This window comes from Anoplolepis gracilipes, chromosome 4 (assembly GCF_047496725.1).
Source record: "Anoplolepis gracilipes chromosome 4, ASM4749672v1, whole genome shotgun sequence".
NCBI classification, from domain to species: Eukaryota; Metazoa; Arthropoda; class Insecta; order Hymenoptera; family Formicidae; genus Anoplolepis; species Anoplolepis gracilipes.
Genome location: NC_132973.1, coordinates 12,999,203 through 13,022,820, shown reverse-complemented (window position 1 = coordinate 13,022,820; position 23,618 = coordinate 12,999,203). Strand labels below are relative to the sequence as shown.

At 33.0% G+C, this 23,618-nt stretch overlaps 1 protein-coding gene and 1 long non-coding RNA gene across 8 annotated transcripts in view; one reads left to right on the top strand and one right to left on the bottom strand.

Annotated features, from left to right (window-relative positions):
- LOC140664565 (cyclic nucleotide-gated channel alpha-3) overlaps positions 1-23,618 on the bottom strand; it is a 159,601-nt gene that overhangs the window by 111,288 nt on the left and 24,695 nt on the right. For all 7 annotated transcript variants that reach the window (XM_072889753.1, XM_072889757.1, XM_072889756.1 and 4 more), the window contains exons 2-3: positions 12,933-13,857; positions 11,289-11,707 (exon numbers count right to left, since the gene is read on the bottom strand). In XM_072889753.1, coding sequence (XP_072745854.1) covers positions 11,289-11,622 — 334 coding nt within the window. In that variant the 5' untranslated portion in view covers positions 11,623-11,707; positions 12,933-13,857. The remainder of the gene's footprint in view (positions 1-11,288; positions 11,708-12,932; positions 13,858-23,618) is intronic.
- Positions 6,703-23,618, top strand: part of LOC140664575 (uncharacterized) — a 73,473-nt gene continuing 56,557 nt past the window's right edge. The window contains exons 1-2 of the long non-coding RNA XR_012046472.1: positions 6,703-7,130; positions 7,453-7,494. This is a non-coding gene — a long non-coding RNA (uncharacterized lncRNA). The remainder of the gene's footprint in view (positions 7,131-7,452; positions 7,495-23,618) is intronic.

Here is a 23,618-nt window from a genome sequence, read left to right as displayed (position 1 = left end):
TATATATATATATATATCTAATATAAACGTATCATTTTTTCTACTTTTCCTTCCTTCCTGAAATTATACAGTAATGTGAAATATTGCGAAGTTTATGTTCAGTCGACATTCATGTTAGAACATATATATTTAAGAATCTTCTGTAAATTATGTATAATTATATATATATATATATATTTATATATTACATATTGAATATTATATATGTATATAATATCCAATATAGAAATATGTAATATTTAATATATAATATATCTAATATATATGTATATCGGAATTATATATAATTTATAAAAAAATTTTAAATATATATGTTTTAACATGAGTGCTAAACTAGACTAAACATAAACTTCGCAATATTTCACATTTTACTGTATAATCATAAAGGAAGAAAAGAAAGAAAAAAATAATATGTCGAATGCCGACCGTTATAACGTATATAAGATATTTTTAGTTTAAAGTCCCATAACGCAAATTGACTTTGTGACTCCTCTCTCTGTTTTCAATTTTATTAAAAATTCTATATAAAAAATCGAAGAACATTAATTGTTGTTGCATTTAATCTCGTAAGGACTGTTCGCGTTATTGGAAATGAGTTTACTCGCTCGTGTCGACACCGACAACCTTTGGGTAGTGTCAACTTAACAACGAACCTTAACATGGTAACGATTCAGGAACACTGCGTCGTGCGCACAAAGCTTAAAGCCTCTAATATGCATGAACCGCAGAGGAGTTTTGGCCTAGGGTCAGTCGAAACCTCGTATTGTGTCTGTTTGCGTTATCAAATGTCGCATCATTCTGAACCAACATAAACCTAGAATTCGTGACATACACGTGTACTCGTTATCTTGTTTCTGAACCCGATATATGTCTCCATCTAATTAACGTCAATTTGTTGTACGTCGCTTCTGTTGACACGCAGTCGAGCATTGTTGATGTCATCAGCGGCGACGGGAACACAAACGCAATTAGAAATATGTAGAATTTTCATACATATATTCAAGACTTTACATTTCAGGCTCGAAAAGAAGATTTAATCAGGCACAAATTAATGAAAATTGTTGGACTCTTTTATGAGATTAAATGTAATACATTTAACACTCTTCAACATTTTTCTTAATTTAAAATTTTTAACGGCATTTACAACATGAAGTTGAAACAAGTTTTATAATTGAGAAACTTAATATTATACTAAATATTGCTCCGACATTTTTCTTAAAAGTTACGTTGAAACTAGGATAAAAAAAAGTTGTGTATATATACATTATATATACTTGTAGACATTTTTTAAACTAGGATACGTGAACGTTGATGAAAAAGTTCCACTGTTAAATATTAACATCCGATTCTATTATACCAACGCAACATGGAGGAAATCCGGCGGGATTCCGTCTAACGAACAAACCAATAACGAGGCTTTAAAGGCGATGGCCGAGTTTTGAAAGTTGTAAGTCCGAGTTCACTTAGAACATCCCGTTACTGTAATTACCTAAATCGCAGACACTGTCGCGCGCCACAGGAAATCAATCCGCTCCCGGCAGTGAAAACGAAGAAAGTAAAGCTTGATGATAACAGAGAACCTCTCTTCGTCAAAGATTCCACGCGATTATTACAAAGGAATCTTCACGGTTGCATTCAGTCTCCCGAGGTATTGGCAGTACCAAAGTATTGATCCTTCTCCATCTGTATAACGCTGACGCGATATCAATAGCACCTAGCGAGAAAGCTATTTTGGAGTGAAGGAGTGCATACGAGAAAGAAAGAAAGAAAGAGAGAGAGAGAGAGAGAGAGAGAGAGAGAGAGAGAGAGAGAGAGAGAGAGAGAGAGAGAGAGAGAGAGTATCGCAAAAGATAAAGACAGACAATCGAGACTTATTTACGTCGAGAAAAGTTGAAATCACATGTATGTGCATCAAGAAGAGATGTCTCTTGCATTATTATTATTTTCATAAAATATATATGTTTTTTCTTTTTTTTTTATGTTTGAAGGTTTCTTTCGCGCTCTTCGCGTTTCCTAGATACATTATTTCTCATCTCTAACGCATCACAGACCACTAAGGCGTAAAGTCGTAAAGTTAAAAGATCAAGTTCTCCATCACTAAAAGCGCCGTTCAGCATCATGGATTAAATCTACAATATCGTCGTAAGTTAATCGCTTTAGTTTTTGGACACGTTTAATCGTTCCAAAAGTTTTCCGGTCATTATACTTGTTTAGTAGTTTGCGACTCAAAGTTTAAGTGCGACCTTCAATCAGGAGGATTACTGACATTAAATCATTTCTAAAACATTAGGAAGATTCGAGAAAAAAGATATTTTGTACCCAAGATAAAAAAGAATATTCGAGGACAATGTGCGCTTAGTAACTTTGAATCGCTCGAATTTCTCTATGATTTTAATCAATAGTAATTGCATTTTAATAAATATCTCGAATGTTGACAATTCTTAAAGAAATTATACACTCGAAAAAATAATATTGATTAAGAATATAAAGAATAGAAAACAGGAAAACGTTCTGTTTTTATTAGAAAGTATTTTTCTCTATTTTTTCAATTCAATTTCTGATGAAATGACTTTCTATATAATATCGCAAAAGTTATGTGGTATAGCTTCGATAGTGATCAAATCCAGAAGTAACGAAGCCCTGGGCGTTTTTTTAAAGCGACTCTCTTTGTAACTGTCACCGGAAGCGCCAGCAGCGACGGAAATTAATCTCTATAATGAAAAGACGTAGATATATTGCTTGTGCAAACGGGACAAGATTGTAGTGAACGGAACTTTTTCCTGACGGTTGTATCTCGGGTTGTATCTCTCGGGATTTTCCATTCAGTGCTAAGTCGGACGTTTTCTATCGTATAGGTATAGGGTATAGGTACTCGTTCCGATTTTACTCTCATACCAAAGAAGGTAGCGACTCTTTCGCGCTTCTCTCGGTCTCTGTTTCTTTCTCCCTCGAGCAACTTTCATCTTGGCCACACGAACATTTCACCGAACTTTTCACCGCCAAATAAAAACAGCGATGTTGACTGCATTGTGTAGCGCCGGAAGCATCGAAAGTTATCGCAACTTTCTTCGACACTTTTATCCGCGTTGCGCGTACGCGCCTTAATCCACCAATTTACACTGGCTTCTCTACAATCTCCTGTTATGTGGTGATAATGCCACTATACACTTACAATTATCTGACGGTGTTATCGGCAATTTGTATATTGCGTATTTTAAACTTGTGTATATTTATCAATTATTTCAAATTATTAATTTTTTTAATAATATTTGACGAATTTAACAATTGCGTATTATCAAAATGACGATAAAGAAAATAAAGATATATATATATATATATATATATATATATTTATTTATTTATACATTTTATATACTATTTTCTTTTAAGATATAAATCTAAGTTTAGAGAAAAGTAGAACAATCTAGCATAATGAAATATATTTAAAATGTAGGAAGACATTCATATATATTTGTTGCACATATCTTTTGTATGTAATATTAAGATAAATAATATATTGAAAATAGAAACGACGATAGACTAAATATATAACTCTATTACTGATAAGAAGATATTAATAAAGTGTTACATGGAGAGAGGGGTATACAATTCTCGTAGCAACGTATAGTGAAGTAAACAGCGGTTGGCATTTAGAAGTAAATTGCAGAGAAAAGTGCTTCTATCCCTTATCGGGATTGTTACGGTGAGTCTCGCGAGGCACATTATATTATGCATACGTACATTCAGACCGTGCATCCGTAAACTATACTTTTTTTTTTTTTTCCGATAGCGCGTTCGTAGAGGGCCAGCTTAAACTCGCCACTTTAACAAAATGCCACATACTCTCTCTGCCGCACGTAATAAAAGTATCATAATGCGACAGCATATTCTTACGCTACGCGCAAGTTTTATCAGGTCTTGCAAATACATGTGCAACGGAAATTGTATAATTTTCTGCATCGCGAAAGAAGGTGGAATCAATCGTAAGAAAATGCAATTTTAATCCAATTACTATAATAACTTCAACCTTTTAATTGTTTTGTTTGTTGTACAATCAAACAACTTAATTAACTTAAGTATATAGTAATAGTACAAGATAAAAATATTCTTTAATATAATGCAAATATTGCAAATACAGGTAGAATTTTGTGATAGCAATTGGAATTGAGATTGCCATAATTAAATCTGGATTCTCGTAGAAACTATTCCGAATCTCTAGGTCTTCTACTTCCCCAAAATTGCAAATTCCATTGCCTAAAATTATTCGATCGCGTTCCGTTCTCCTCGGAGTATATCGACAGCCGTTCCGGCGGCGAAGCAACCAAATCGCGAAGTAAATTCGGTAGGTGGGCCAGCTTAACGTCGCTGATGCAATATCGCATGTGTTTCCACTCTCGCGAACTACGTCTGAACGAGCCTGAAATTTGTCCGCTTCTATTTGTTACCGGTAGACACACGTCGCAAACACATAACTCCGTTCTCTCCGTCGGAGAATTGTTACCGCGCGTATATGTGCGTGTGACAGTCGTGTACAGATGTATTCGAGTTTCTCGTTTGAGCACTGACGGAAAGAGCGTCTTTTCATACACTCGCTTACCCACGATAGTAACATCCGTCCAAGCGAACTTCCGCGATCGTGACGGAGTTACTCCGTTTCTTGCAAGCGGCGAGATTTTCGGATACGAGCTACAGTACGCGCGATTTGAACGACATTTTAACAAAGCGGGAAAAGTTAGTCGACAGAAAAAGCTGTAAAGGATATACTCCGTTGTGAGTTGTCGGTAACTTTTGGGTTAATGAAACTTGCGTTAACAACTTCCTATCTATCTTATCTATGGGGAGGAAAAAAATAGATTTATATTGAAATATGTTATTTTTTCAATTTTGATATATATTTAGGATTAGACGCGAGAAAGATAGTTGGTTTTCTTCTGATATATTTTTCTATAGAATAATGTACACACATTTTATTATTTTATTAGAATCTTCAATTCCTTTCTAAATTAATAAAGTCGAATTTAAAATTATTATACAACATTTTAAAAATGTTAAAGTTATTAAAAGTATCGTTTGAAAAATCAGTTAATATAAAAATCTTCAAACAAAATAATTTTCTAAGCAAGTATGGTAGAGACGTCTCATAAAGTGAAGGCTATTGAATCTGGTATTCTCTTTTATATAATTCTATTCTCATAAATTAAAATATTACGATATCGACATATTTAAGCTCTTCGATGGGGGCGCATTTTAATTTGAATGTTCTTCACGATAATAATTTAAAGCGTACCTGTCCATCGGTGTCAGCACTCGAGCCATGTTTCAATTTTTTGCGCTTTAAGCTCTCATTATCTGCTCACGATGCTTTACAAAAAGAACGATCGGAAAAGTATTTTTTCTCGACAAAGATTCTTTTGACAAGACTATCGATTTCTCACGTGTACGTGTCCGTAATTAGGTCAAGAGAATGGAGATGTCTACGAATCGGATCGGCCATTATCAAAATCCGTTGCTCGTAAATTTCTAGTAGATATCATCAGCAGCAATGCTGCTGATGCCAGGACCGATTGTCGATTAGCGGATTAGTATTATCTTCCTTCGTCGTACTATCATTGGCGTAACGGGATTCAAGAGAAAGTAAAGGTTCTTGTGTTTACGATCGAAGATATTGTGCCGAAGTTCGCTCAGATCGCGTCATCAACAGTTACGTATCGTCGTGATCGTTTAACGACGATCTTAATTTTATGTCGATTCCGTCTACAATATCCTGCAAAAATACGAGAGTAATCGCCTTTCACGATACTATGATTCTCAGATGATCACCGTTAATATTTTTAACTATCTTTGATCAAATTTAAATCTTAATGTTATAGTTGAAATGTCGGATAACGAATTTCAAATTGTAGCTTCTAAAGAGTACTTTTGAAGATAATAAGGTCAAAGTACATGTTAAACCCTCGAAAGATACTAGTAGTTATTCTCATTAATGGCGTCAAAGTTGATCGAAACCCTTCTGGCTATGTCGTAAGATTGAAGTCTTGAAACTGCTTGATTTTCTGCTCCATTAAGCTCTGAGACCTTATTACAAAGCTTTAAGGCTCTAACAAAAAACTTTCTTCTCTTTATGCCGACAGGCAGAATAAATAATTATATACACTATTATATGTATGTGCAGTGTTATATACATACAATTATACACATATATTGTTTTCTTTTTTAATTTCTTCATTAATAATGTTTTAATAGGGTTTGTTACTTTAGATGTCGTGTTTTGCGAAAATGGGTACACCTTGAGTATTTTTATTTCTAAAAATTTTTTTATGTGATACAAACTTATTATTTTTTTTTTTTTATTTCCATCATGCTCCATTTTTTATATCTCTACAGTATTATCATTACCACTTAGTACTTAGAAGGTATTTAGAAAGAATTAAGAAAGTATTTTATATAAAAACAAGGCGGATTGGCGCTTGATGCTCGTTTCTTGAAGTATTTTTTTCTGCTAATAAAACTCTCCTAATGGGTACACCTTGACGTGGTGGGAGAGCCGAGTACCTGGAGGGTTTATCCTGAAGGGGAAACCAAGTACCCAAACGCGCGGTTAATGTTTTTTTACATTCGTTCGCTTTAGATATTTCTACGTATAAAAAATAATGCGATTGTTAACGACAATTACAAATATGCAATATTTCTGCGTATTCATAATTGTCGTTAACAATCGCATTTCAAAAATTGCTTCGGTAATTTTAAAAATCTCGATCCGTTTATTCAAAATGCGATCCTCGCGCGAAATGAAATATTGGATTGCAATTCGAGATTGCGGAATTCAGGAGTGCCGTGCAAAGTGTCGCGCGTTCGTTTTTATTGTACTGCGGATATTTTGTCACGTTTTAATTAATTTGGGAGTATCGTGTAAAAGTTTCGCGCGTTCGAGTTCGAGAGTGCCGTATAAAAGTTTCACGCGTTCGAGTTCGGGAGTGCTGTGCGAAATATCGCGCGTAATCATCATTAATTATATTTTCACGAGTGCGCGAGTGTAACAAAATTAAAAAGAAAAAAGGCAATGATATTCTAACAATCTGAGAGGAGAAGCTGGCACAGGATGCATCAGGCTTCGGCAGAACAACCTTGAGGTGAGTAAATTATTATTTTTTATTAATATATTATTTTTTATTAATCCCGCGCATTTATTTTTGTTTATTTAATTCGCTTATTTAGATGACTTAAACATGAATTAAAAATTTTTTTAATAAATTTTAGCATTTTGTAAAAATTGTTGTCTGAGAAAAAAAATTGTTTTTAATAGAAATTACATATAATTATTATATTAAATATTTCTCTCTTTGTATATTATCGTACATTGAATTTTATATCCAATGTGCAATAATAATGTCTTGAAATATTAATTATTTTGAGAACGCTGTTATAATTTAGTTTTATATTTGTATGTTACAGATATCAACGTAGATTTTCAACTCCGCTGTTGCACATCGATCGGTAAGTCGAAAAACTTTTATTTCATCATAAAAATGCCAAGTATTAAATAAGTATATACATAATTATATATATATATATATATATATATATATATATATATATATAATTAATAATTTATAATAAATAAGTACATATATTTTAATTTTTTATTTAATAATTTATAATAAGTACTATAACTTAAGTAATAATAATAAGTAATATATCTTAATTATTTTTCTCAAACTTTTTACTTGTTGCACAACTTTATATACTTGGCATATGTTTTTTATCTACTTTTAGAAACATTTTTATATAATATAATTTATTTTATTTTATTTTATCCTAATATGTTTTTAACGCTTGATTGCTCAGTAGTTATATATTGACAATTATTAACATGATTAGAAATGATATTTTTTAAATATAAGACTAAAAACACAAGTATAAAATATAATTGAATTATTGAAATATATCTCTTATATCTTATATATCATGTCTCTATACATAACACTTTAATACATACATGTTTCATTCGCTTTGAGTAAAGTATTATATATATCAGCGATAGAACAGAAAATACATTTATCATTTAATACTTTAGTACCTTAGTATGTCTCGACTGATCAAGAGACGCAGTTTTCTTATTGTTAGATAGATCGGCGAGCGGCACTTCTTTCCTATGAATATCACGGAATAAAGAATATTTTCGTAATCGTAGTAACGCGTCTGTGCGAGAATCTTAGCACGATATTCTCTACAAGTTGGGATTATAAACGTAAGGTCGCGATAAAGGTCACCGAGAAGAAGAAACGGAAAAAAGCTTAGAGAAAAGCCCAACCGGTGTGCTGCTTCTCGTAAAAGCGTGAAAATTAAGAAACTGCAAAGCGAGAATAAGTATAAAGCAGAGGCGTACGTTTTCTAAGTGGAAACCTCGCTTCTTAGAGACGCGAACAAGAATTTATGGGGTTTATGGAGCGTAATAAGTTACGCGCGAAGATTGAAAAGTACAAACTAGGGGAGAGGAAGGGTGCGTTGCACTTTATGGAAATGTCCAGCCTAGTTTACGGTACGCGTTAATGAAACATCGTATGTAGATGCGTTTCGCGTCATATCAATAAATAGTTCGTTGCAACTATGCGGATTATATTGCAGTTGTCCAGGACTACAGGCTACGTGCTGCGCGAATCAACAGCGCGATTGCCCGAAAGAGCGAGAGAGCACACGTAGTAATAAAAATTAATGCACTCTTCTGGTCAGTTTATCTACATTTTTTTGCCATTTGCATTCATTCTGCGCGCATCGTTACATAATTCCGTCTTGCTGCATTACTGCAGCCGACGACTATACTTGCTCTTTTGCAACAAAAAGCTATCCAAGTACCGAGTAGAGAAATATGATTTCAAAAATAAAATCCGAAAATGCGAAATATATACGAAGCCGATTTACGTGTATTTTCCAGAAATTTTGAAACAAAATTAAAAATTAAAGAAATACAATACAATTTTTTAATCGATGATATAAATATATATATTTTTTACGACGAGATAATTCTTTTCATTCTTCAAAAAAAATGGATGTATGTAATTATATATGATTATATATAATGATATAATTAAATACTGAAATTTTGCGCAATCTGGCCATATATAAAATGATGTATATATAATTAAATTCGAAATTTAATGCGATATGATCTGATTTTATTGAATATATATGTAGGGAGTCCTAAATCTATTGCACTACCTGATAATAATAGATTCTTGAGATCATTTGGGAACGATTTTTCTTCAGCAAAAATGTCGAGGCATTAATAATTTCTCGATGGATGGATATAATATTTCATATTTTTGCAAAAAGAACTTTATAAAGAGTTAAAAAATTACCAAATCTACATTTTTCAGTTAATTTCAAGTGTTTATTTTAATAGATTTAGAGTTTAGTAGAGTTTATTTCAATAGAATTTTATAGAATTTTAATTTAAGGATTAGTTACAAAGATATATAATAGAAAAAAGTTGGAAACTTGTAGAATGTTGTAGCCTGTTTCTCGAGATTTTCGTTAAAGAAAAAACGTTTTCATATAATCTCAAGAATCTACCATTAGCATGTGGTACAGTAGATTTGAGACATCCTATATAATAATAGCTGAAATTTGGCGTGATATTATGATGATACATCTATAAGCTTTATATTGTATAATCATATTCGGCTAATTATTTTAAATTATTAATTAATTATATATATATAATCAGAGTTAGTTAATATTATGATTATATAATTATATAAAGATATAATTATATAATTACAATTACTGTCATCATAAAATATAATCATAAAAGCTAATTACATAATCATGATTATATAATATCATTTTATGCTAAATTTCGGATATTATTCCTCTCGAAAAAAAGCTGTTATTGACATCGATTTCCGCGATATTGATTGTTTTGTCAAGTTCATGCATTGTGACATGCTTCATTTGTGTCTGCGGCTATCAAATTATCACGCAAGGAGAGGAGGTGAGAAGGGAAAGGGGAAAGAGGGATGATGGCGGAAGAGTAGAAGAAAAAACAAATTAGGATGATTTGACAGCCGCAAATATCACGAATAAAGCAAATCGCAGAACACAAGCGAGATATCTAATTAGAATTGCGGAAAAGAAGCTTCAATGTTTCGAATTCATATAATAGTTTCATGTCATTTGTTTAGGTAAATAAGATCATTTTTTTAGAGAAATAAATAAGATTAAAAAATAGATTAATAATAAATTTAAAATAATTATTATTTTCAGTGTTATTAAAATATATATCACCATATATTTCAAAATTTTCTTTTGTAACATAAATGTAATTTTTTTTATTGAATATATAGTTTATTATAAAGTAATGTGTTATATAACAACTTTTATTTTTTTCAATTAATTAATTTCAAGTTTAATTTAATCAATTGATAAATTTGATCAAATTGTAAATATTAAGGGAATTATGAATTATGATGAAAAGAAATTCTTGTAATATTATAAAGTAATTTATATTCTATATGTTATATATTTTTATTATCTTTTTTATTTAAGAGCTATGTTTTTTTAGAAATTATTAATATGTTACAGACGTTTTTTTAGATTAGAGAATATATAGACATCTCTTATTTTTAAAAAGATAAAAAATGTATGATATATGGGTTTTTCTGAGGTGTAGGGTCAATCAAAAATTATATCATTTTATTAAAAAATTGATATATACGTATATATATATATATATATATATATATATATATGTTGTGTGTACACATACGTATATAGGACATCCTGCATTCTAATTTGTAAAATATCTAATATAATAATAATCTCTAAAAAAATTTAACTCAACTTAATAAAACAAAATGATAAAATATGTAATATGTAAAGTATAATTTTTTATAATACTACAAGAATTTATCTTTATCATATTTATTTAATTTTTATAATATTTATAACTTGATTAATATTATCAATTGGTTAAATTGCTAATTAAAAATAAAAAGCTAGTATGTTATATAACACATATAGTCCTTTATAATAAAGTATACGTAATAAACTTCGGATTTTATATATAATCACATAAAATTACATATGTTCTCAAATCTTTTCAGATCTCTAATTATTATATTTATATCTGACCATATTCTATTCATTTTTTATCGGGCAATTTATGTCAGAAACGAAATAACGACAAGTATACTCATGTAGTAAATACGTATGCGTGAATACATCGACTGCTTTAATAGAAACGGAGATATCGTGCAAAGATTAAAGAGATAGCGTTATGTCGTACTCACCGGACTGTGCTCTGTGCGCGGGTAAAGCGGGGGCGGGTGGCAATCCGATGCTACAAAGCGTCTGCCCACTACCGTACTTGATGCTTCTGCAGTGACACGGCGTGGTGGGCGTCGTCAGCCCCTCGTTACCCCTGACGGTCCCGATCACTGAGATCTCGTCGAGCTCGTGACCGCTGTCGTAGTGCCATAACCTCGTCGCGCTCGTGCTGGCCCCGCCGACGCCGACGCCGCTGTCATCCCCAGCACCGCCGTCGGCTCGACCGCCACCGGTGCCCCTGCCTCCCCCACTCCGGCCCCTAAGCGACTGCACCAGTCGCTTGGCGCCCGAAGACATTCCACGGAGGTGATCCAGCCTTCCGGTCTTGGTTTCCTCTTGTCTTCAGCCAAAACCGCCCGAATACACGCCCGGGGATATCCACCTGAACATCACACGTGTTTATTTTTAATCGCCGATATAATAGTATTATAGATCGTTGCACAAGTTCCGTTTGTTGAAAGACAATGCAATTTCTAATAATGATTTACATTCACAAGATTGAATATTGTCAGCGTTATTGATATATAGCTTTTTATGCTTTTTTCTGAATTTTTTTCTATGCAAGCTTCATTTCAAGTATGAAATTTTATAATGTATCAGTAATAATTACACATATTTATGTTGTTATCGTATATTATAGTCAAATAGAAATTCATAAAACAGACTATTTTATTGGCAACTTTAAATGCTTATCTTTTACACTATTTTTTTCTGAATATGATGGACAAAACTTACGCAACAGTTTAATATGTATAACATGAATTTACTGCTTCTTAATCTTTGTACTAATCCGGAAACTGTCGATAAGCGATCTAAACGTAATTAATTCCGATTACTGGTTTTGGCTGACTATATATAATGTTTCCTAACTTAGGAAACACTCTGTATATAAAAAAATATCTACTTATCAAACTGAAGATATGCGATATATTATATAGAATAAATGACCCTTTTGACAAATCACTCATAAAATTGAAATATACCGGTTTGCCTGAAGCTATATAACAATTTGGTTCGTATGAGATAAGAGTTTGGCGGTTTTCAATTTCGACAGACATTTATGATAAATGGTCAGACAGAACCTGACACATATCTCCTTTAGTCTCTGCCTTTCCACTTTATCGCTCTTGAAACTATGAAAAAGTAAAATGTGATGCTTAGAACGACGATAACTTTTGATAATAGTGATGGATTGATTTTCCTCTGTTTTTTGGGCTTATATTTTGGTAAAAAAAAAATTTTTAATATTTCACGCGTATATTGAAAAACAGTTTTAATATTATTACATCTTAAAAATGAATAGATATAAATGATATGAAAGAGAGAGAGAGACAGACAAAAAATGATAAGATACGGCGAAATACAATATTTTAACACATTAACAGATCATTGATTTTATGCCAAGTACACGGTATACGTACGGGAGTAAAGTACGATGCTGTTAAAGTTAAGGGAGGATTACGAGGGTTAGGAGTTAAAGTTCAAACGTTAAGAGTTTGCGACCCTCTAACCCATTTCTACACGACAAGAACCGATAAGCCGAGTGGCTGGAATATGAAAGGGGAGACAAATCGGCGTTTGACAAATACGCGACGGATCGCACTTACCACGTGGTGATAGCCGCCGCGCAGTGATAGCTCTGCTCTCTCTTTCTTTGCTGGCTACGTTTACCGCTAACGGTAACGCCGCGCACAACCGCGACCGGTGTCACCGAGCGTAGCACATGATCGCTCTCTCTTGATCCCCGGTACAATACGGCGCGCGATTCACACGCCAATGATGCTCCGCTTCCGGTACCCCGCTACCGGCGTTCCGCGTTACCCTCGCGATTGTCAATCGAGCCGCTTGAACGTTCGCACGCACCGACGACCCCGTCGACAGATCACCGTGGGCGGAGGTCGCGCGACGATCGGCGGCATGCCACGTAAGGTTCGTCGAGCACGTCGCCGAGTCCGACGCCGGTCGATCGCGCACGCACGATCGCGCTAACGATCACCGAGGGTGGCGATCCGGGCAACGCACTTTTTGCGAACGGTGATCGACAGGCGTACGAAGCACCGCGAGACGTCGCTCTTCACGCGATTGTCCGCGACCGTCCTCTCGTCGTCGAACGACATGCTCGGGTAGCGATTACGCCGGACCCCCGATGACGTCGATCATGCGATTTCACGACGATCACTCGATTTTACGCGGCCCTCGCACTCTTGCACCTTCCGCGACGCGACACCGATGACGAACGGGAAGAGAGGGGCGGGGGGGGGGGTGAGGGAGGGCTCGTTCTTCTTCGCGCACTCCTTTTCTCGCGGCCGAAGAACGCCCGGTGGCCCGATATTGATGCCGACAAACCCTCTTTAAGGGACGTGCCGACGTGCAACAAGTGTCTCGAGCGATGACATCCGTCTCATGTGCCGCTGCTGCGCCTCGCTTTCGCCTTTACTTCGTATTCAACCACTCTCGCCGATGCACGCGATACTCTTCGTTCGATACGTCGACAGATTCGCCCTCGAAGCACGATATACAGCGCGATGGTATCTGGAAAAAACACAAAAAATGTCGGTTATTCAGTGTTTCGCAACAATGATTGCTGGTTGAAAAATGTGTCGGGAAATATATTAACGTTTAAACGGATATATCGTTACGTTTTGCGAGCGCGTGTGAAATTATATCCCTGGAGGAAGCTTACATGGGATTTCAACGCATCCTTTGTGAAAGGCCTCTTTAAGGGTTAAACACTTAACGTTGATGGAGAAGTAATGAGCAGGAGATTAGGATGCGGTATGCTGAAATTGTTAATATCGATTATGTCAAACCTCAAATGTGCGGGGGCAGACTTCATAAGTTCGGATTAATCTTAAGGGAATTAGAATGGCAAATCGACTGTAATAACTGGACATATCTCAAACGGACATTTAAATTGTTTAAATAATATAATTAAAGTAATATATATATATATATATATATAAAACTTACGTTAATAATTAAAATAATACTGTTGATTATGACAGCAGAAGAAGGAGATCTCAAAAGTACAATCGAAATATCATAATTAATCAGTCACTTTGTGAACTTTGAGAAAAAATTTAAGAATATCTAAAATAGTCTCATAAACAAGATGTATATATTAAATTTATATTTTATAATTATGAAATTTTTTCATATGGTATTCAGTCTAACAGATGCAAAGCTAGAATTTTTAAATTATTTTTTAACTAACTCGTCGATACATGTATATACGCTGTCACGTAGCAAGATGATGAATGCGTATAGCATTAGTCATACGTACGTATTATACATATAACCATGCACGGCAGTACGTGGGAAATATATGTATATATATATATATATATATATATATATATATATATATATATATATGAGCAAGGCATGGTTGGTGAAAGAGAAAAGAGGATTGTGAATGAGAGAATGGACCAACCAGAATGCAGGGACATTGAGCTGTCGTGTGTAGTCGACCTGACGTATTATTTTACCCTTTTATTCTCGGCCTGCACACAAAAAGGACACTTTGACACAGTGTGCTCGATCGTTTGACATCGCGATGCGAAAAAATGTCTCCACGCGCGCGCGATATTTCATACATATTAACAACGGGGAAAAGGGAAGATGATTTCTTTCGCGGAAAAGATTTTTACATCATACTTTTTCATCGCGTGTCACATAGATTTTGTTGGGATAATATATATTTTATTCTTTTATTTTCTGGAGAATTAACACAATGAAGGAGAAGATACATGAAAACTGTAAAATTATACGGAATAATTGTTAGGATAATCATAACGTGAATTGTTATAATATTCTCGTACTCTTTAATTATTATAAATTACAAAAGACAGGTATCATATATGTATTCAGCCATTCCATTTATTGAAATATCTCAATGAACAACGAATCCGAATTATCCATTGTACTATTTTGCATTCTTGTAGACCGATCGATAAATAATTAGCCAGCGGCAGCGTCGCGATGCTCGATCTTCGAGCAGCGCATTAAATTGATTTCGCATAACGAAGAACAATGGCTGTCGCATACGGGATGAATATTAGGAACTCTTGCACAGCATCAGATAAATTATGTAGGCAACGAGAGTCTCGTTTTATTGCCGGCGAGGTCGTCGTGCCGCTGCAATCTGGGCGTAAACTTTACGGGCTCTCTCATATGGAAATTGTAACTTGAAAGTATAATATGAAAAAAAATATCCATTGGTGGTCTATGTTACTAGGAAGTACGTTTGTTTTAGTTTATAAAAATTCTGGTATAGAGATTCGAAGTGTATTTATCCCAAGGAAGTAGAGAAAGCTTAAAAATTTACTAGGCCACGATGTACGGGCACGCTTTGATATAAATCTTTCGTACCTTAAAAAATTCATTTCTTAAAGATTAAGATAAAAATCGCAAGTAAATAATCTGAGCGGATTGTACTAAATATTATATGAAAGCCAATATATTTTGGTTGCTTAGTTTATTGCTTAGTTTCATCGGACGAATGCAAGTTTAATCATGAAATTGGAATCGAAACAGATGTTTCCGCCTGTCAAAGTAAATAGAATTTCAAATGGAAATTATATCTATGCAACAGATACACGCAAAATATACATACATAGACTAATGAATTAAGTATAAATTAATATTTCACGTCGTATCGTTGATTTGGAATAAACAATTAAATGTGCTCACAATCAGTGATACTCATCGGAACAATCTCATTAATATTTAATCTTAAACTACTTGAATGTCTCAGTTAATGCATAGCTGTGTGCTTAACTAAAATGCTATATCTGCATATCGCCCCGAAATGCTTTCGTGTTCATAGTTTCATAACGACGCTTGTGAGATTCATCTGTTATGCAATTCAACAATGCACAATTTACACCATTCATGAAAATAAATTTTAGGAAATTCCAAAGGAAATGTAAAAAATTCAGGAACCTTTATTAAATTGTGCACTGAAAAAAAAAATATTGAATCAATAACATCATTGTAATTAATAATTATTTTAATTAATTTATTTTATTTTACTTTTTATTAAAGATATGTAAATATATATATACATACTGAAAAAAAATAATGTTGAATCAACAACATCATTATAGTTGAAACTTATTTTATTAATTCAACAGTATTATTAATCAAATTAATATGCCATATATTGATTTGATTAATAATGTTGTTGAATTAATAAAATAAACAACTATAATGATGTTGTTGATTCAACATTATTTTTTTTCAGTATGTATATATATATATATATTTACATATCTTTAATAAAAATTAAAATAAAATAAATTAATTAAAATAATTAATTAAAATAATTAAATTATTAATTAATGCTTGGAATAAAATACTACATATACCTCTCTCTCTCTTTCTCTCTATTTAATCTCTATTAGTGTTTACGTATTTATAATTGATGTTTATAAATATCTATAACAAAAAATCATGCAAATTTTAAATTATTAATTCAATGATACTCTATTATCTTATGTTTATTAGCAGGTACATATGTAGTCGATATAATACAGCAATTTTCAGTCAAAATCTGTTTAAATTTTTTGTTGAAATTCGCAGAAAATAACTCGTGCACGCTCCATATTTCCGTTGAAAATATTCCACAATGAAAACGGAATATTCGTTTGCAACAACCGTCATAAACTGAGGGAGACTCTATTTCCCTGATATTTTTTGTCAATCGTGCTATCGGAAACACAGTGGTTGATCGATATCGGAACAAGATTCGGTTCAGCGAGATTTTCTACATCATAGCGTTCGATAAAAGCACAAAAATTAATGTAATGACGAATTTTTGAAAGTTCCATGCACATATATACGCATTTGATCTATTTTTTTGGGCGAGGGGGGGGGGGGGAATTTTTTATATCACATTAAAATTATTAGTAAAAAGTAAAGGGAAACTTTTTTTATTTTTAAATAAATAATAAATTTTACAGAAGCGTACATTTTACTATTTTCTAGAAGAATTTAAGTTTTAAAATATCATCCTATGAATTTTGTAGTTTTGCTGCATGGATGCATGGTATTATCACGATTTATAGGAGAAGTTTTAACACGCATCTCGAAGGTACATCGACCGAAGCGAAGGGGTTGCGCTCTACAATATCACCATGACGCGTATACGCTCTGTGGCTGTAAATAGTCGAGTCCTATCGTCGCCTATCGACAATAAATGCAGATACTACAGTCTTTCACTTTACGGTCGATGCGTCTATGTTAGCAAGTTTAGGTCCGTGCCACAGCGTCAGTCGATTGCAACGAAATGCAGCGTTGCAACGGAAAACGAATGACTCGGTTCGGCTAAACCTAGTGATCTGGGGAGAGATCGATGAATTGAAACGGAAATCTCCGGTGGATAAGGGCAAGGAAGGCGGAATCGTAAACGGTGAGAATTTGCCCGCGCACGTGTAAACGTGTAATACATTTTTTACGATTTATCAATTTCACTGTTAATAGAAGTTTTAAATTTTCGCATTTGTTAATACGAAAGAATGCTATTCGACCCGTACGATCGTGTAAGCGATATTTTGCTTCGAAAGTATCAATTATAGTGAATCACTTGCGGATCATTGATACGATTCATTCGGTCATTCAAATTTAGTAACGTATGATCGCAACGGAAATAATTTGTGAATTGATCTCGAAATTTGTCGCGCAACAGAATTTATATCGTATAGATGAACACAGTTTTTGCGATTGAAAAAAGAGCGTGTACAGAATAAATTAGAGTTCAGATAGGGGAAAACGTAGAATTTGCAAATTATTGTATTTTAAAAGGCGCAAATAAAAATGAGATGAAAATTGTGTTAAAAATATTCCAACTCACGTAAAAAAAACTGTCCTGTTTATTTACCGAGCGTCGAGAATATCCACTCACAAAGTCGTATACTAATATTATATTTTCAGAACGAATTATTTTGAAAATTATACACTTTATAACTGCAAAAAACTTTTAGACAATTCGAAACAAATGATGATGGGCATGAATGTTTTACAATTCGATGAGTCGCCCGATGGTTTTCTAAAACAAAAAATAGTGGAAAAAAGGGAAAAAAGGGAAAAAAGAAAAATAAATGCAGAAACATGTATATGGGTTACAAACGTTAACGACACATTCTGCGTGCTCACTTCGTTTGTTGAATTGATCCAGTTTGTTAAATTAAACTCGGTATACAGTGTCGAAGCTTCTCATAGGTCCATTTTTACGCATCGGACTCAACTGTAGCTCACGTATTAAAAGTCGCATAGTGTGAATTGCAAAACAACCGAAAAGAAAAAAAAAGTCTGACGGAAAGAGAGAAAGAGAAAGAGAGGAGGTGAAATAGGAACTGCGTGAATGGAATTCTGCGAAAATCGAGTGGAAACCCCCAATAGACTAAGTGAAAAGAGTGTCGGCTATTCTGACGTGATGTATCCAATGCAGTCTCGACTGAATGCTAGTGGTTATTTGTACAAATATATGCCATGTATACTTTACGCTGGACTCGAAAATATCCTAGTAATAAAAGATACAATTTTAAAATATGATGCGTAAATGAAAAAATTATAATCAAGAAGCAGACTGTAAAAACAAGTTATAAATATACAATTACAAATATATAAGAAATTTTTTTATATACGAAGCTCTGTTGTCGAAAAAAAAATAGTTTTGAAAAATTAATAATAAATTATTGTATTTTTTAAACATTAGATTAAATTTAATCTTTAACGAGTTCGTACCATACTTTATTAAATTTATCTCACTTATTTAATGCAATTTTGTATAATAAAAAAATTAAAACTTTTTATTATTAATGATGTTTTTTATACTGATATTGATTTTATGCTAACTACAAATTTATGGAATGTGTTATACTAGATTTCTATCTTATATATGTATAAATTTAAGAAAGCAATATAATGTGCAGTGATTAAAGAGTTAAAGTTTCTCTACAATTATTTCAGCTATTTTTTCTCTTTCTCTTAATAAGATCATATTTATAAAACTCAATTTGAGATAGCGTTGTTGATATTTATTGTGATGCGAAATTCTTGGTCGGTTATATTGCTCTTGCGTATAAAAGGGCAACCTTGGTAAAAAGCTTTTTGTATATTCTGAATGGCTTTGAAATAACGCACTAACTTTTTCTGTGATATTGTAAAAACGAAAAAATGCAGCAAAATCATCAACTTTACGCGCAAGTTTGGCAAAAATAAATAAATAAAAACATTATAGAAGAATGCGGAAGGAATGCAGAAGAAATTTATATATTATTGCATTATATTATTATGACATTAAATGACAAGAAAAAAGTCTATTTTATTTATTATAAATTTTACGCAAAATATTATGTACATCGTTTATCAAATTTTCTATAAGCTGTTCTTAATGTTTCATTCGATCGATAGGTTGAAAATTTCAAAAGGCCTTTTATGCCATGAAGTAGACAAAATACAAGTCAACCTCAACGATATGCAAGATTTATGACCTGCCGAAAGTTCAACGTGCGATTTACATGTCAAACCTTCGAAACAAGAAGTATCCTAATCGAGGTTTTCGGAACATCCGACCAAAGTATAATTACTCTTGTCATTGAGATGTCACATGAAATTCAAATTGATTAGTCGTTCTCCGCAAAAATACATAGGTACGAAGTGGAGTGATAAATCTTTTTAATCACGCTAAGTAATCGAAAATTGATAATTTATTGCGCGAAGACTTGAGGCGGGATTCAGGCGGATGCTTACAGGACTACAGACGCGTGTTAAACTTACCTTGCATTATTTAGAAGATTTACTAAGTCCAATAAATCGTTCAAGTACATGAGGCTTTACGCGTTTTAAAGAGATTATCGTTGCTTATGTGCCATACGGGATCAACCATCCGACTCAAACCGAAGAACCGAAACCTTATCATCCGATATTACGACTTTATAGAAGCAGAAGAAGAGATTTACCGAATTATTGGTAAACTTTCTCCGCTTTCTCGAGGCGTGTTTCGTAGCTCGCACAATTCGTTTTCAGCGAAGAGATGTAATTATTAATAGTACGTTTCGCGCTGCAGAATGCTAAGTATGTTTCTCTATAATTTATTATTGCCTCTCGAGTTTTCCCTCATCGCACATCGAACACGCTTGCAACTTTGCATGGACAAAGTTGGTTTTCTTCGGAGAAAAAATTGCTTTCTTTATAAAGGATAATTAGTGTTTCTACTTTGTTCTTTTCTTTTATATTTTTGAAAGTAAATCGTAACGATCCCTAGAAGAGAGATACAAGACCTGAAGTTAAGATAATAAATAAAATGAAATGTAGTATTCTAAATTTTTAACTTTATTTTCTGTTTTTGTGTATTTTCTATTTTTCTTCAGTACTTAGTTTTTATCTTCTAACTTTTCTCTTATTTAAAATTATTTGACTGTTTTTAAGATAATAAAATGAAGACAATATGACAAATTTAAGATGTTAATAAAACTAATTTTTTCTCGAAAATTAGATTATAATGAATCGGGTTATTAATGTAATTAATGTTATTAATGACAATTGTAATTAATTTGTAAAATAAACTTGACAATTTTAAAAATGAAAATCAAGAAAAAAAATTGAAGTAATACGATTAGATCGGAGACAATAAAAACATAATGATAATACAAACACAATAGAATACCATTTTATACATGCATATTGTACGCATATATATAAGGTCTTATATCCGTACACAAATTTGCGTGAAGGCTTTCCGAGCAGATTACTGGTCATGTGAATCGCGTTCTAAGTAGTCATTGGCCAGCTTAACAGATTAACCTGTAAAGCTTTGGAAGCACGTAGTTTACGCGGTTGAAATGAAGCTGAAATTATATGACATTTAAAGACGCATTAGCAATGTAGCTCCGCCCACGATACTGTCACTCTGTTAAATTTAAACAATTTGTAAACAATAGTCACGCATATTAATTACATACTAATAACAATATATTAATAACAATTTATTTTGCGACAGTCATGCTCGTTCGATATCATAAATCTTTATTTCATCGAAAAAAATATTGGAAACACACTTTTGTTGCAAATCTTTTGTAACAAAAAAATGGAGTATTTCTATTGAAAGAAGATCTCGCAGAAAATTCTCTTACAGAAAAAGAGGGAGATAGAGAGTGCATGATATTTTATACTGTATGTGTATGACATTTTATTTCAAAAAAGTTGGAATCTGTTCAACACGCCACACAAGCACGTTTATACAATTAAATTCATCATGCTGGTAGCGGTCCTGTTTCATATCACGCGAAATAATCCCACGTACTGCAACTTACAAAGATAAGTAAGCGGGAAACAAAACACACTGCGGCGGCGGGCTTAAGCGACAAAACTGCTGGCCAGTCCGAAAATAGGATTGCCCCAGTCGCGTCCTATATTTTCGGTTAGTGCGAGCTTTAAATTGTCGTGCCGAGCATCAGTGGTTAATTTCACGACGTGCACTTTTGGTCGCTGAACGAGAAAATAAAGTACTTGCCGGTGCCAAGGAGAAACCGCACTGGAAAGTGCGCGCCAACGGGGTGGCCGCTCACGTCGAGGTAGTTTACAGCTCTCGCCACCCGATCTAGGCGACCCGATAATCACCGGTATAGGCTACCACTAGATTTCGCGCACTTTTGTCCGCGAGTAAATTCACATCGCGGTAAGTGAAATATGGTAATGCGAAACCATGCTCTTTTGTTTTCTCGTGCTTTTGCATTTCGAAAAATGCTCTTCGACGCACGAAAGCCACATAGGACTTATGTAGTACATTTAATTACAAACCATGTAACGTATAATTACATATTTTTTCACTTTGGCTTGATGAATAAGGAAGAACAAAGTTAGCAATCATATGGATGAGTTAAACTATTACGTTTTATGTTTGTTTGAGAGTTGCAACACTGAGTTTAATTAAAACACAAACTTTACGTATTAATAATATTTCTCAATAGCATATGCATGATACAAATTGTTATTAATGTACATATTATTTTTTTATTAATGCACATATTATATTGATTTCACATTTTCTCTACGAATATATTTACTTAAAAAACTTTCAAAATGGCATATTTTTGAGAAATTTTTAGATAAACAATTTTTCTTTAATACTTAAATTTATTTTTAATTTTTTCGATATTGTCAAAATGTTATTTCAATCAAGTTGTTTATTAGAAAGATAAAAAAGTTTAGTAGAGAGAAGTTTTCTTGTTTATTCAAATTATAGCTTTTTTATTATTTTAAAATTTTGAAGCATCTCGAAATATCTTTATAATAACATTCTCGTGTAATTAAACTTTTGACTATTTCATATAAAGATATAATATGTAGTATCTCCGATATACATACGCTATTAATTATACCGCGATCAAATATAAATTTAATTACGAACTATATCTCGAATTAACAGAGATTGCGCAAACGTAAGATGGCATATGTATAGTCATATTCAAGTTATATTGCCTATTTAGCGTGCTAAGTCGACGACACTGTAACTACGTTAGTAGATGAGTTATGGATATCTGTTTCACGTAACTTTGTGCATTTAAATCAGCCCTTTATGCTAAAAAGGACTGACAGGAGAAATATTAGAAGAGATGTTTCTGAGAAAGTATCGTTGAAGTGAAATGATCATAATTCATTTCTTGAAAATATGTGTATGTGTGGTACTGCCGTAATTAATTTTAATCACAGTAAATAATAAAACAAAAATAATATTATAAATAAATAAAGAGAGAATTACTGTATTAATAAACAGTAATAACGAAATTCATTTCGGTGTACTGTCAAGAAATAACGATATGATTGAACATATCTATTAACCTTACACACGTGTTTTAGATAAATTTAACGCAATTTCTAGAAATGTCCAGAAATAGCAAGACGCTATAGATATGTATATACATAGTAGTAAGTGAGTTTCAGGTATTTAGCAATCCCTCGGGATTGTTCGAGAGATGCTTCGCAACTCGCTGAAACTGTGTTCTGCGAATGAAGTTCCGTTAATTCCATTATTCTCTACTATCTATATAAAGTTTAGAAAATTAACAACTGTAACAGTAGCAGCTGATTCTCGATATTAAATAGCTTAGTGATTGTAATCTTTTCTAAAAAAGATTTAAGTACACATACATTACCAGTGTGAATTTTAATAAGTACGGAGACGATAAACTCGCGCGCAGATTATTACTTGACTTTCACAAGTAAGTGAACAAATATACGAACATGGATTATATTGATTATCAAAATTATCTCACTTTTCGATTATGCTT